Source organism: Anarrhichthys ocellatus, unplaced genomic scaffold, assembly GCF_004355925.1.
Source record: "Anarrhichthys ocellatus isolate YVR2014 unplaced genomic scaffold, GSC_Weel_1.0 scaffold12, whole genome shotgun sequence".
NCBI classification, from domain to species: Eukaryota; Metazoa; Chordata; class Actinopteri; order Perciformes; family Anarhichadidae; genus Anarrhichthys; species Anarrhichthys ocellatus.
The window spans coordinates 5,286,475-5,301,188 of NW_022280042.1; the positions used below are offsets into that span (position 1 = coordinate 5,286,475).

The 14,714-nt window shown below is 41.7% G+C and overlaps 3 protein-coding genes across 3 annotated transcripts; all 3 read left to right on the top strand.

Moving 5' to 3' along the window:
• Positions 1-303: 303 nt before the first annotated feature.
• LOC116386232 (gamma-crystallin S-1-like) lies at positions 304-984 on the top strand (the record flags this gene model as incomplete). Its single annotated transcript, XM_031852275.1, has 2 exons — positions 304-555; positions 712-984. Coding segments are annotated over 2 exons (525 nt in total), but the record flags the coding sequence as incomplete, so codon positions are not given.
• A 601-nt stretch (positions 985-1,585) lies between these two features.
• On the top strand, positions 1,586-3,066 carry LOC116386203 (gamma-crystallin M2-like). The gene is made up of 3 exons (XM_031852238.1): positions 1,586-1,645; positions 1,782-2,024; positions 2,682-3,066. Exons 1-3 carry the CDS (start codon positions 1,628-1,630, stop codon positions 2,955-2,957), a joined length of 537 nt encoding a protein of 178 aa, XP_031708098.1. The 5' UTR covers positions 1,586-1,627; the 3' UTR covers positions 2,958-3,066.
• A 2,147-nt stretch (positions 3,067-5,213) lies between these two features.
• Positions 5,214-10,442, top strand: LOC116386083 (ETS translocation variant 5-like). Its single transcript, XM_031852062.1, has 13 exons — positions 5,214-5,281; positions 6,436-6,501; positions 6,590-6,674; positions 6,774-6,821; positions 6,959-7,009; positions 7,737-7,845; positions 8,047-8,319; positions 8,406-8,668; positions 8,810-8,872; positions 8,992-9,060; positions 9,144-9,295; positions 9,500-9,601; positions 9,797-10,442. The coding sequence occupies exons 2-13, from the start codon at positions 6,454-6,456 to the stop codon at positions 10,025-10,027; spliced, it is 1,494 nt and encodes a 497-aa protein (XP_031707922.1). The 5' UTR covers positions 5,214-5,281; positions 6,436-6,453; the 3' UTR covers positions 10,028-10,442.
• The last annotated feature ends 4,272 nt before the right edge of the window (positions 10,443-14,714 follow it).

The following is a 14,714-nucleotide window of genomic DNA, read 5'->3' on the forward strand; positions in this document are numbered from 1 at the left end:
TTGTGTTTGCATTGTTTGGGGGAACAGGATTCGCCGCTTCAGGACAATGTGATGAGCCTGGATAAATATTTCCAGTTCACACAGAAAAAACCATGTGCTTAGTTTTATTGTTCTTGTTCTGTATAAAGAGAATATTGGAGGTGACTGCTTAAATGTTTTATACAACACAACCAAAACTATTGCTATTAACTATGAAGAAGGTGCATTTACACATATTTAATGTAGCACATACAGTATTCTTAAAGGTACATCTGTGAAAACGATTTGCATGTATGTTAAAAATGTAATTTTTTGTTTGTATACTTTTTCAAGATCATCTTCTACGAGGACAGAAACTTCCAGGGTCGATTCCACGAGTGCGACAATGACTCCAGCGACCTGCACACGTACTTCAGCCGCTGCAACTCCATCAGAGTGGAGGGAGGATTCTGGGTAACCTACGAGAGGCCAAACTGCATGGGCTACCAGTATGTGCTGAGTCCAGGAGAGTATCCAGACTACCAACGCTGGCTGGGCATCAATGACACCATCCGGTCCTGTCGCATTATTAGGAACGTAAGTCAAAATATGTTAAGTCTTGGTGTTAGTTACTTTTATGCTTTTGAATATTAGCTTTTTTGTTTTTGTTTGTTTTAGTCTGCATATATCTTTTCTTACTCAAGCTTTAATTGTTGCAAATGTTCAGCGTCTTTCATTTTTGTATTCTTCCAGTTGGGGAACTCGTGGAGGCTGAAGGTCTGGGAGAAGCCCAACTTTGAAGGCCAGACGACGGAGCTGGCAGACAACATGCCTGTCTTCCACGAGCGCTGGCACAGCCGCGACGTCCACTGCTGCAAGGTGTTCGAAGGCGCCTGGATCTTCTACGAGCATCCGAACTACAGGGGGCGCCAGTACCTGCTGGAGAGGGGCGAGTACAGACGGTACTCTGAGTGGGGGGGCGTGCAGCCCACTGTGGGATCCATCCGTCGGGTTAAGGAAAACTAGCCATGTCATTCTTTAAAAAGTGGAAAAAGGCTGAGCGCACATCTTGAAAAATAAAGTCATGATACGACATGATACTCTTTTATTTTCTTTTTTTCCCCTAAAAATCTGCATTATTAACCATATTTGATGTCACATATTTAATGGGTTTCAACTCACAATCAGTTATTTATTTTAAAGCTACTACAAGGAACTTTCATTTTGTTTTGGTTATGGCGGTCCCTGTGGACAAAAGTGGTAGTGTTTCCGAGCACCAGGGTCCCTTAAGAAAACCTCTCATTTTATAAAAACTAATATTCTATTCATAAAATGCAATATCTTTGACTAGTGATAGGTGGTGAGTAAAAGTAAATGCTATAGAAACTCAGTACATAAAATACGACATTACAGCATGAATAATTAAAACACAGTGACAGCATCCAGTCACAATTTCAGCAGCACCACGGGAGCAATCGGACATCGGCCATGTACTTTAAAACAATTGCAGCATCAGCTAATGTGCCAAAGTTAATGGGGAGCTCATTTGAATGACAATAAATCTAATGGCAGTGCATTTCATCAGCCTTTATATGAAAGTGGAGCATCAGTAATGCAGTGTGAACGAGGGGCTCTGACTTGATAGGGTGAGGAGGAACATAAGGTGAATATGGAGTGCACGGGGAAGGTGAGTACTATTTAATACTATGACCCATTTACACATGCAGCAGACACAGAATAAAACTAAATTAAAGGACACTGTCACAGAGTGAATTGCTTTAGTGTCATTTCTGCTAGATGGTCTAACAGAGTCCTGCTTGCAGATCTTTTTCTATGAGGACAAGAACTTCAAGGGTCACCACTATGAATGCAGCAGCGACTGTCCCAAGCTCAACGCTCACTTCCAGCGCTGTAACTCCATCCGGGTGGAGGGCGGGGCCTGGGTCATCTACGAGAGACCCCAATACATGGGCTACCAGTATGTCCTCGTGAGAGGGGAGTACCCCAACTACCAGAGCTGGAATGGCTTCAACGACACCATCCGCTCCTGTCGGCTCATCAGACATGTAAGTCCTGGAAAACATATAGTGATCATATAATGTATGCTTTTTAATTTGATTCAAATTGCAGGTGTTTATATCATCAGTTTTTTGCCCACTAATAGCAATGTAGCTATGGGCAATGCCCTTGTACTTACATTACATTATTAATGTGCTGTTTTGTGGGCGACTGTGGCTAAGTGGATAGCAGGGCCGTCCTTCGATCAGAGGGTCAGTGGTTCGAGCTCCGGCTCCGCTAGTCGCATGACAATGTGTCCTTGAGCAAGACACTTAACCCCAAAATTGCTCCCGTAGCTGTGCTTACAGTGTAGAAATGTGATAGAATCTGAATTGCAAGTCGCTTTGGATAAAAGCGTCTGCTAAATGACTGTAATGTAATGTTTTGTCCAGTAGTAATAGTCTAATACTGCTTGGTTTTTGCTAGGATGTGCTGCTTGATGATACAAGAATAATGCAAAATGTACAATAAAAACATGAAGTGGTCTGTGAATATAAACTGTATATTCACTAATGACCCATAGAAGGTTAAAGGAATAGTTCAACAATTAGGAAAGTACACTTATTGTCTTTCTTAAGGAGAGCCAGGGGGAAAAAGTTTATAAACATGGCCACCTTTAAAGCTCACTAACAAACACGTTATATTTTGCTTGTTTAATGTTCAAGCCTTCTAGCATGCACAAGATCCGCATCTACGAACGTCCAGACTTCGGTGGCCAGATGGTCGAGATCAGCGAGGATCTGCCCAACCTGGTGGACCACTGGCGCTACCGTGACATTCACTCGGCTCACGTCCAGGATGGGGTCTGGGTTTTCTACGAGCATCCAAACTACAGGGGACGCCAGTACCTGCTGGAGAAGGGCGAGTACAGACGGCACGCAGAGTGGGGGGCCCTTCATCCGTCTGTGGGCTCCATTAGACGTGTTGTGGACTCATCTTAAACCATATCACTTCCTGTTTCTCACCTTCCTCCATATTACCCTGGACCTGACTCACCTGCAAATAAAAACGCACTGACTGAAGCAGAAGGGGAAATATTTTATTTGGTGTGATTACGAATTAAATCAAGATGGAACAAATAAATAGACATTTTCGAACATGGACGTTACAGTTTAACCTTATAGGGTTCATCTTCTGGGGAGCATGACATTTCATGAAAATAAACATCTATATTCCTTGTTTACAAGTAGAAACTTGGCCTGTTATTGGTGCTAGACAAAAGATCAGGGAGTCACCAAAAACGTTACGATCCATCCTCTGGGGAAGATGAATATCTTCTTCATATTTCACAGAAATTAGACACATTTTAGAAGAAGTGTCATTTGCATGTGGCTGGCTGTGAGTTGGTTGCTTATAGTTCTTATCTCACTGCCAGGCACCCATGATATGTGAGCAGCCAATGTTCTTTAGATGGCAGCCGAAATGCAGCAGAGAGGTGTAACGAAATCCTGGTGCACAGACACAACAAAGTTAAAAGATAGTGTCCAACGACACAAGCCGCTCTCGTACTTACTTAAGACTCATTCAGATTATTTACTTCAGTAAAAGAAGTAATACTGCAATATAAAAGTCCTGCATTGAAAATAATTGGAAAATATTATTGTGTTATTAGTTCCCGAGTACAGGAGTCATTTAACCATCAGGATGTAAGCTTAAGAGCCACCTAGTGGTGATAGAACGTCAATAATAATAATTAATGCTCAAATGAACCATCTGGACACTGGAAGCTTCCACTTGTTTACACAATGTATTTGGTAACTTTGCATTATTGCAACTACATCATATTTACAATTCTACAATTCTAAAATTCTAAAAGATACAGAGAGAACTCTAGTAGACCTTCAGGAACAGGAGAGAGAACATCATAAACACAACCTGCAGACACATTTGATAAGAAACTGTAATTTCCTGACACACAGGACATGTTAGATCATATCATGCTTGTTTATCTGCCAGAGCGGATGAATAAAAGTCTGTGGTTTGATGTCCACGCAGTGGTAGACGTGTGAGGGCCGAGTAAACAGGAGACGCTGCAAATCAGTAACAGAGCTGCTGAGCTCAGCTGATTTTTGAACTGGAACTTTTATCACACGCACAGATCGTTTCTGGCATCCCATGATGCTGATCAAGCAGTTTCTAAGAACACAAACAATCATTGCAACCTGAAACAAATAACTATTCTTTAACTTGCACAAAGGGTTTCTTTGTTGCATGTATTGTGTTGCATATTGAAGCATTATGCACATGATTTACATTTTACACAGTCCTTTATTTCTATTTTTCCTTATATTTCTGAATGTTTGTATGTAAGAGCAACTTTATGAATTCCTCCCAAGGATAAATTAAGTATCTCTGACTCTGATGAAAACCTCATGCTAGCCTGTGAGTACACTAAATACCAGACGTAACACATAATCAGGTGGCATGCTCGGTGATCTCTCTGCAGCGAATGAAGCGGAAAGAGATCAAAGTGGAACTAAAACTGCTTTTCCACCCACTGAGATGAATGCACTTAGAAGCAGTCATGTGTGGTGCTGGAATAAATTTAGCACACATGCAGCAGCTATACACTGCATGTCTCGTTGTGATGGCTTGGAAAAAGACACAACAAAAACATCTTGACTGTTGTCATGCATAGTGTTAAGAGGTGAGGTGCAGTCGTTGGCTTATCATTAGATGATTAGATGATTTTTTAAAGTCCCACTTAACATGTAGTACAATAAGTTGTTATTTAGGGCTGCCACCAATTTATTATTTTCAATCGATGATTATGTCATTATGCCAAATCCTAAGTAATTTTGGTAAACTATATTGTGTTATGTATTTTTGGATTAATGTAATAATAGTAAAATAATAGTAATAATAATATCAAGTAGTAATAATTCAGCTAAACTATTCCACTTATTTATTGCTATTTTTACAATAATTGTATTTGTTTGTGCACACTTAGAACTGAGAAGTTAATCAATGAGTGTTAATTGATTCATGATTTATTTGTTTATTTTCGTCGCTGGCCCTTTAAGAGAGCTGTGGCGACATGAATGAAACGTAGCCATTCATAAAAAACACAACCGACCCCACGTCAGCGCAGTCTCGAACGCGATTGGCTCGCCCTTTGACTGACTTCGTGCTCCAGCCAATGGGAGAGCAGCACAGGGCTCTGGGTCAGATCCAGCCCTCAGATCTCTTCATTGACAAAAATCCACAGCCGAGAGTTTAATCCGAGGAGCTGCAGGGGATGTAGACAAGAAACTTCACTTATCAAGTGAGTGCTTAATTGTTACTATAACACTTACGAACGCGCGTGGGGGCTTTTATTTTGCTTTGTTTGGTCACATCGACTGCATCGTCGTGGTTTGTTTCCGGCTGCGAGGGCAGCAGAAATGGGTTAAGAGGCGAACGCCATTTTCGCAAAAATCAAAGGCAACATTTGCGTCCATTTCCCCGCATCTGTCCGCTCTGCAGAGAGGGGTTTCCGCCTGCAGCAGCAGTCTTTGCGGCCTGTTAGCATCGCGAGTCTGTCTCTGTGGTAAATTTCTCAATGGAGGAGCTGACCCCCCCTCTCCGCGAGGATCAAGTTTCACTTCATTGAGAAAAACAAGGAGGTCCCACCTCACGCGCTGGTCTCTCCTGTGCGTCACACCAAATCCTATTCACTAATCTTTGATTTTTGTTCTATTTAAGCGCAGCTCACGGGGTCATAAATAGCACTAATATGAGTCATGTCGTTTGATGTGGTGTTGACGTCATTACAGGGAACGAACCAAACTTATGTTACAACTTTTTTGCGTGTTATTAACGCGACAGTCTTCGGACAAAAGCAGTTGTGAAAGGTGTTGTTTACCTACGGAAGCCCTCTGCAGTCATCAAAGGTGATTTGTGACTTCCAGATGTTGTGATCACCATCTAACAATTATGAGATGAAGGTGTGAGAATCTTATAATCTAGTTTGAATGAGCCTGATGGGGTACTTTAAAAGCGAATATCTAAACAATAATAACTATTAGTTGAGTTAAAGTCTTGCTGGACCGGAATTCAAAAGATTAAACCAGTGTTTCTAAAGTTTAACCCATTTTACTATCACCGAAAGGTGTAAAAACACAGAAAAACAGTTTGAAGTAATAATGTAAAGTATACCTGATTTGTAATAGTATTTAAAAACAACTATAATTTGTCAGTAAACGTTCCATTCACTCATGGAAACTGTAGGATGTGGTTGAAAGCTCATCGAAATATAATAGTTGAGATGAGTTGAGATGTCAGATTTAACTTACAGGAAGTTGCATAATGTTGCTTTTATAGCCACTGTAAACCAGCTGTTGGGTCATGTGGAGTTGTAGTATTGGTGGAGAATAAATGCTAATTAGCCAAATGCACTGGAAATTCCCTAATCTGTCGTCCCGCCCCTCTTTATTCCAGGGTGAAGACTCCTCCAACATGGACGGCTTTTATGACCAGCAGGTCCCCTTTGTGGTGCCTGAGAGTGTGAGTGCACGGAGCCCAGCGACAACTCGTCACATTTTAAGGTTTACAATTCATGTTCACTGAATGTGTGTTTTAATCAAACCTCCAGAAATGTCACGTAGAGGGAGCGGAGAGGTGTCTCAGCGACCGGAAGAGGAAGTTCATGGACACGGAGCTGGCTCAGGACACAGAAGGTAGTCTCATCATGTGTGAACGTGATCTCCTAAAGGGGCGTGCTTGTCTGCGAGAAAGCAATATTTAGCTTTCTTGATGCATTCATAACTTTCTTGCAGAGCTCTTCCAAGACCTGATCCAGCTCCAGGAAATATGGATCAGAGAAGGTGAGACCTGAAAGCTTGGAACATAGAGAATACGTAACTGAAGTAGAGAAACAGGAAGCACTAAATCACAATACTGTATAAGTGGTTTCAAGGGTGAGAATCTGATTTTTAATATCCTGTGTTTTCCCCTCTGACAGCTCAGGTTCCCGATGACGAGCAGTTTGTCCCAGATTTCCAGTCCAATAAGCGTGAGTAGCTGCTTCTCCTCTAATATTTTAAGAAAGCGCTCCGAAGTGTCGTGCAACAGGGAGCACGTGCTAAATATATGTCTGAAGATATTACTGTGTTTACTGGCAACACAGTTTATGACGGGCCAATGAAATGATGGAGGTCACGTGGTGCAGGAAATAGAAGGGGATACAATGATGTCACAGATAAGACCTGAGTATGGGTAAATGGTACATTCAGTGCTGCTGCCTGACACGTACTGCGTGTATTTATTGCTGCTTGATAGCTGCCTCAACCGAACGACTCCTGGTCCCCGACCATAAATCTGATTGGATGGAAACGTCGCCGCAGATTTCAGAAAGGCTGAGATCAGATAGGAGGCTTTATTCCTGCTGCTCAAACGTGAGCCGCAGAGAGTGTGAAAACATTGTTTAACCCTTTGTTTTGCCATCACATCTCTGCGTGTTAGTCACAAGACTAATATGTCGGCTCCTAAAATTCGTTTGATATTCTGTAAGAAGCAGGACAGATGTTCACAATTCCTGTTTGTAGCATTTTTGTACCTTAATTAGAAAATTGTTAAATATAGCCAGCACTGGTTTGATCGTAATAAAACATAATTCTATTCACCTACGTTGTATTGCGGTGATGGAAGAAGTCTCCTCAGCACATAAAAAATACACATATCAAACAAAATATTAGTACAACAGAAGATTGTTATTCATGTGTGTGTGTGTGTGTTTGCAGCGATGTTTCATGGACCACCTGTCAGCAAAGTGAAGAGAGAGTCCAGTCTGTCTAAAGACCCATCTCCCTGCAGGATGTCCCACGCTGACATGTGCCTTTACAGTTACAGGTATACCATCAATGTGTTGTTATGGTTTTAGTATTTATACATATTTAATTTTGCACTCATTTTACCATGATTAATATATATATTTGTTTAATTTGGTGTGCATTAGACTCTTCAGGTGCTTTATAAATTGATTTAAGGATATTACTCCTATCAGCCTCGATGAAATGTGGTGATCAGCTGCTTCCTGTTTACTCTCCTCAGTGCCTGTGACAACAAACCAGCTGGGCTCAAAGCTCTGCCTCCAGCCTCCACACCAGACCACTGTGGCTCCTCCCATCCTGCTGGACCTCCACCCGTACAGAGGCAGTTAAACCCTTCTTCCCCCCAGCTGACCAACAACTGCCCCCCGACCCACGCTCCCACCCCGAGCCCCTCCCACCACCACAACCTCCCGGCGGCCAACCAAAGCCAGCAGTTTGCTCTGCCGCGCCCCCCCGTCAGCTGCCCCAGTTCATCCTTCACCACGGAACAAAGGTGAGTTCTTATCCAATGTGATTTTAAGCTGCAAACAAATGCAGTTGAAACCCTCAAACCTCCTCTTGTGTTCCTCAACACCTCAGGTTTCAGCGGCAGCTGTCAGAGCCCTGCTTGTCTTTCCTCCCTCCGGAGAAAACGGTGACCGTGCCGTACCAGCCCTCGAGCCGCGACGGCCGACCGTCATACCAGCGCCACCTCTCGGATCCCCCGGTCCCCCAGGGCCCCCGGAGTTTCAAACAGGAGCTGGTGGATCCACAATACCCAGAGTCAGGGCTGGCCCGGACCCAGACTGCTTTCAACCACGTCACGATCAAACAAGAGCCAAGAGACTTTGGCTTCGACTCAGGTGAGTGTGTCACCTGCTACGTCTACTTACACTCTCACTCTTAAGTCAAGTATTGAATGCTATTGCTGTTTTTACAAAACAATAATAGCAACCTAGGACTAGGTGTTGAGACTCTAAAGACAATTTGCTCCCGTCTTCCAGAGGTTCAAACCTGCCAGTCATCATTTGGGAAGTCTTCAGTCTTGTACCAGAATAACAGTGTCGGTGAGTTTGTGTGTGTGTGTGTGTCTTTTATAAAATAAGTTTATGTCGTGGTGTCTGAGCCTGTAGGGTTTCTCAGTCCAACAAATGTTTCTGATAATATTTCTCGTTTCTTCACACAGGTCTCGGTCATGACAGAGAGCAGCATCTGTACTACGACGACGCCGGTGTCGTGCCAGAAAGACTGGATGGTGAGATCCGATTCGGACAATTTTTTTTTCTGGTGAAATAGCGAGCGATGTACTCATCGTGTCTTCTTTGACTCTGTGAGCAGGCAAAGTGAAGCAGGAGGGTTTGCCGTACCAGCGCCGCGGCTCCCTGCAGCTCTGGCAGTTCCTGCTCACACTGCTGGACAACCCGGCCAACGCACACCTGATCGGCTGGACGGGACGCAACATGGAGTTTAAACTAGTCGATCCAGAGGAGGTCAGTCCTCGCCGAACCCCACACAGGGTTGTTTTTTAAAGGCTTAGATGTTTACGCTTGAAGGGACTGATGAGACCTGGCAAGGATTAAAAGAATCCTTACTTTTACCTTTTGGGGGGCGATAAACCTAACCAACAGACAAAAAATTGTCCTTGCGTGTCTTTACAAACCAGCTGGATGTTTTATTGAGTTTCTTGTGTGCAGGTGGCTCGGCTCTGGGGCCTCCAGAAGAACCGACCGGCGATGAACTACGACAAGCTGAGCCGCTCTCTGAGGTACTACTACGAGAAGGGCATCATGCAGAAGGTAAAGGCAGGTCTCACTGTTTACACATTTATTATGAAGTAAAAGTCATCTTTTTAGTTTGACTTTTTTAAGGGTTTTCCTTATTGGAACCTTTTCATATTACAGGGTAAATCTGGGTATTGTAGTTCATTTAAAATATTTGAAATTTGCATTAAAACGATCATCCTTTTCACCTCCGATTGGCTCGTCCTGCAGGTGGCTGGGGAACGGTACGTTTACAAGTTTGTATGCAACCCCGAGGCGCTTTTCTCCCTGGCTTTCCCAGACAACCAGAGGCCGAGTCTGAAGGCCGACCCGGACGCCATCCTGCCCCCCAGCGAGGAGGACGGCCTCCCCCCGCCCAGCTATGAGGAGGAGGGTCCGTACCTGGAGGGAGCGGAGCAGTGCGTCCAGGGACTGGCTTTCCCTGACAGCTACCCGTACTAGACTCCACAGCCTGGCAGCTGCAGGAAAACATGAGATATTTTACAGGAGGAACCTGAATTACTGAGCAGTGTTTGATATTTTCAACATGTATTGCCTCGTCTATGTCACAGGCAAGAAGAATTTATCAGAGAATTATTTTATTGAAAGTAAACTAAGCCAAAATCAGTGGATGTAAAAATCTGAAGTCTCTAATGCTGCGTTCACTCCAAACGCGTCGCGAATTATTCGCGCGAGTAGATTACATACAAAGTCTATGCACAGACGCGATGAGACTGGCGCGGCACGAATTTGCGATGGCGCGACGCGATTGACGCGAATTTGTGCCAAATCTGCCCAAACGCGCGAGTTGAAATTTTTCAACTTCTGCGAAATATTCGCGTTACGCCCCGGCGTGATAGCCTATCAGCATTGAGTTGCTCCCCCCGTCATCACTGACTTCCTGCCGTTGTTGAATCAGGAAATAAATACTGTAGCCGTCTGTGTTCACCCAGAGCTCTACGATCAAATCGGCATCATTACGTAGTTATTTCGGAGTCCCTTTTTGTCGGTTTATTGCCGTTAAATCGCAGCCAAATCAGTTCATTTTGTGTTCATACAGCTGTAGTAAACAGCGACGTGTGGCTTGCTAGACACAGTGAATACAGCTCGATAAAATCCACGGAGCTCCTCTGAACAATATTATGAACCCAGACATGACAGCGTTTAGTTTCCCGGGATATCTGTGACTTCCACAACACGTGCTAAGCAGAAATAGAGGTTCTTTTTTTCATGGTTAATGGCGGACAGTTGAACGGCTTTCAGGGCGATAAGCTGCGCCCAGCGCGATTCACGCGATTCACACATGAACACAAATGGTCCCCGGCGTTTTGACCGGCGACGCGAATGACGCGAATTTGGTGTGAACGCAGCATAAGACCGTTGATTTGGACTCACTCCCTCAGCAAAAATGCAATTCTTTGTCCAAAACTATTGTTGTTATGACGGGTTAGGGTCACTGTTTACAAAAGAAATTGTAAAGTTGAGATAAATTAGTAATTTTCTGAAGAAAAAAAACGGTATTTCAAAATAAAAGTCAATAATGTGACATAGAGATATTATAATTCAAGAATAAAGTTGTATTTTGACTTGAACAATACTTGTCTCAATAATGGTACACTTTAGTCTCATAAAAACTGCAACTTAATTCTCTTTATCTTTTTACGGTTTTACTCTCATAGCATGACAACCTTTTCTTCTCAATATTTCAATTTCATGCTCAGAATCGCAGATGTTTCCCCGCCTGTCTCAGTGACCCTACAACCTGCTAGGTTGTAGTTTTATAGCACGGCTGTCGCTGTAGTCCTCGCGTACGTGAACTCTGGGAATTCAACCAAAAAGTATCTTCAAACCGCGGGCACTCCTTTTACTAATGAAATTAGTTCTAATTGTTTTTCTTTGGTAAACCTTATACTGCTTGCAAGGGACACACTTGTATTTTCCAGATGGTATAGTCCTCCTATAAACATGTATATTGAAATGTCTTTTGTGTTGTTTCAAAGCTAATATTTTTGGCATTATATGGACATGTAATTTTTTCCTAAACTGTTTTATGACAAAGGTACTGCGACTATTTTTCTGTAATACTGCCACTAAGATGCTAATAATAAGCATGGACTTTCTGACAAACGGCTCACCAGTTCTTGTACCGAGATAGTTTTCTGCATTTTGTATAGTTGATTTGCTTCAATGTGTAGAAAAAGGTGTATAATTACATATGAATATATTTTTGCAAAAGGCTGCATTTGCTTGACGTTGTACTATGAGCTGCAAAGTTTAGCCTGCTAATGTATTGCATCAATTCCAGCCTCTCTGGTGTAACGTCTACCCTCAGATACTGTATGTGTGCCTTCTGTTGATCTTTACTGATACAATAAACTATTTTACTCATTTCTTTCGCCTATCGTTTGATGTTGTTCAAAGCTTTGTCTAAAGTCAAGCAGCATCAGCAGCGGCCTCTGCTGTTTGTTAGAGAAGTGAAAAGGTTTACAGAACCTGATATCTCCAGGCTGTCTCCCAATTCAAATACTGACCAGGCCCCACCCTGATTATCAAAAACATCAAAAATACAAATAAGTTCAAAGTATTGAAAAAAATCATAATTATGTCCTGATAACCCAAAAGTGTAGAAAAAATAAAAGTCCCAAAAGCTCAAAAGATGTAAATGCTATACACAAATAAATAACCCTCAAAAATAAATAAAACCACCAAAAATCAAATTAGATAAATAAACACAGTGTCTCTTTACACATGTTGTAACATCACAACTAATTTTACTATAATAAACAATATAATTCATAACACACAGCTACACTATTCTCTATTATAGGATTCATTATAACTGTAGCAGCATTTTATGTAGCTGGGAAGCAACTTTGTACATTGATATACACACATATATTACATACTGTGTGATATTGCATATATTTTGCATATTTTGCATCCAAAATTATAGATGGGTGCAGGTTGACTGGTGATTACATGGTCCGTGTGAACTATGGAAGTCTTCAGGTTTGTCTTTGTTTTATTCTTGAACATTATGCAATTCACCACTCTCCATTCTTAATGCTAACTATTAATATAATTATACATGCTGCATGTTTATTATTGTATGATTTTTACTTTAACTGTCATATGTTTCATGTTAAGAGAGATGTTTTTGTTTTGTCAATATGCAGCCTCGATGGATGACATCTATACTTCTATTCTATTGAATAAAAACAAACTAACATCTGTACACAGCAGGAAACTGTAATAGTCAAATAACATGCTTCTTATATTTAAGTGATTTTGTGACTTTGTTTTGTGTCTCCATCCTCCAGAAAAGGTTGGAGGAGCAGCTGGAGAGCGAGAACGTTGAAGACAAGCAGAGGATGCTGGACGAACTCACAGAGTAAAGAAACATAAGTAAATCAGAAATATTCTCGCAAGACTTTTCCTCTGGTCCTCCATTTGTTCTTTGTGAATCACAATTAAGCGAGAAGTAACCCCTCGGGTCATTGTCAGCCATCTTGGATTCCGGTCCAATTTCTGTCAGAATCACATGCATATGAGTGTTTCCAGGTCCACACCTCATTCACATCTGCAAGGTACTTAATCAGTTACTGGACTGCCCAATGATTGAGATAAATGTTATAAAATAGATTAGATTAGATTAAGTAGATGTCCCCATATGCCTGTCCATTTCCTGAAGCCACTTTCTACGTAATTATAATAGTGTGCATGCTAGTCAGTATGTATTTTGGAGGAAAACAATGAAATATTTGCAAAAACATACTGTACATTTCTCTGTTGCTGTTTCACCACAAGTGGCCCTAGGTGTTCCTGAGTATACAGGTGATGGGGCTGTAGCTGCTGGCCCTCGAGTCCACCGCATGGAGCTGCACTGTAACCCAGTTAACAAAAAGGTCGTCAGCAAATGAAATGCATGATTATAATATTAGAGCTGCAACTAATACTTAATTTCATTGTGTTGTCTCTAAACTTGAAAACCCAACTGAGAGGGAGATCTGACCACCACAGCACTGAGCCTCTCTGACAGCTTACTAACGACTCTAAAACTCTAAAACTAACATTTAATGCAACACTTGAGCGAACAGAACATTCAGCTTCACTGCAGGTTCTGAACAGCAAAATAGTCACGTCGTGCTGCAAGCTTCTCACTCAATCACTAACCCGCTTGTTTTGGAAGATTTAACAGGAAGAAAAGTAGAGTAAAGTAAATAATACATTAGATATAATAATATATGTTATGATGTAAAGCATTTAGATGTGTCCATGTGCTTACAGAACATTACAAACTCCATGTACACAACTGCAAAACAATATTCCTTAAATATTCAATCGTCTTGTTTTCAACTCCGCAGATGTGGATTTGATGCTTCAACAAATGTGTCTTTCTAATCAAATTCGAGGAAACAACTCTAATCTATAAAACAGGGTCAAAATTGAACAAATTGTTTTTGGCGTTATCTATAATTGGTAAATCATAATTATTGTTTTGTCCATATGACATAATTGGCCACCTCGATTACCTAATGTGCTAATGTGATGAAAAATCTACCACAAACACATGCAACTATGTCAACAAACACAGAGTGTAATACCTCTGAGATCCAATTATAGCTTCTCACCCAGCAGCAAAAACAAGCACTGATTAGTGTCCGAGAGAGGCTCCTCATTAGCAGAGCTCGCCTCCTTCACAATGACTCTTTAAAGTGACACATCTAAACCACAGAGGCACCAGGCCAATCTGAGGTGTTAAAAAAACAAACGGTAGGAATGAAAACAGGTAAACAAGTCAAGTAGACTCTGTTCATGTCTCGAAAAGTTTTGAAACTCAGAGCAGTTGTCCATTCTCCATTCATGCCGGTGATAAATAAACTTTTATGGCAGTTCACTTGGCTTTAGACTGAAATCTAACTGTAGAAAACTCTGTTTAAACGTTGTTGGTTGAACATTAAACTGGCAAAAGTGAGCTGGATGGGATGTGTCACCTAAAAGATGGACTGTGATAATTAGGACCAAATTACATACAGAACTAAATGTGTATAATACTTAGTGTACTTACTAAGTGTATGAAACTATACGACTGTGTATGCTCATTAGATTCCATCAAAATAGAGTAGATATGTTGTTTTTTGATCCTGTA

Bases quoted from the DNA above. Each gene is read 5' to 3' on its own strand.
- LOC116386203 (XM_031852238.1), top strand. The intron at 2,025-2,681 runs GTAAGTCCTGGA...TTAATGTTCAAG, and splicing joins CCTGTCGGCTCATCAGACAT to CCTTCTAGCATGCACAAGAT.
- LOC116386083 (XM_031852062.1), top strand. From the start codon at position 6,454: ATGGACGGCTTTTATGACCAGCAGGTCCCCTTTGTGGTGCCTGAGAGT. The intron at 6,502-6,589 runs GTGAGTGCACGG...TCAAACCTCCAG, and splicing joins CCTTTGTGGTGCCTGAGAGT to AAATGTCACGTAGAGGGAGC. The intron at 7,846-8,046 runs GTATACCATCAA...TACTCTCCTCAG, and splicing joins ATGTGCCTTTACAGTTACAG to TGCCTGTGACAACAAACCAG.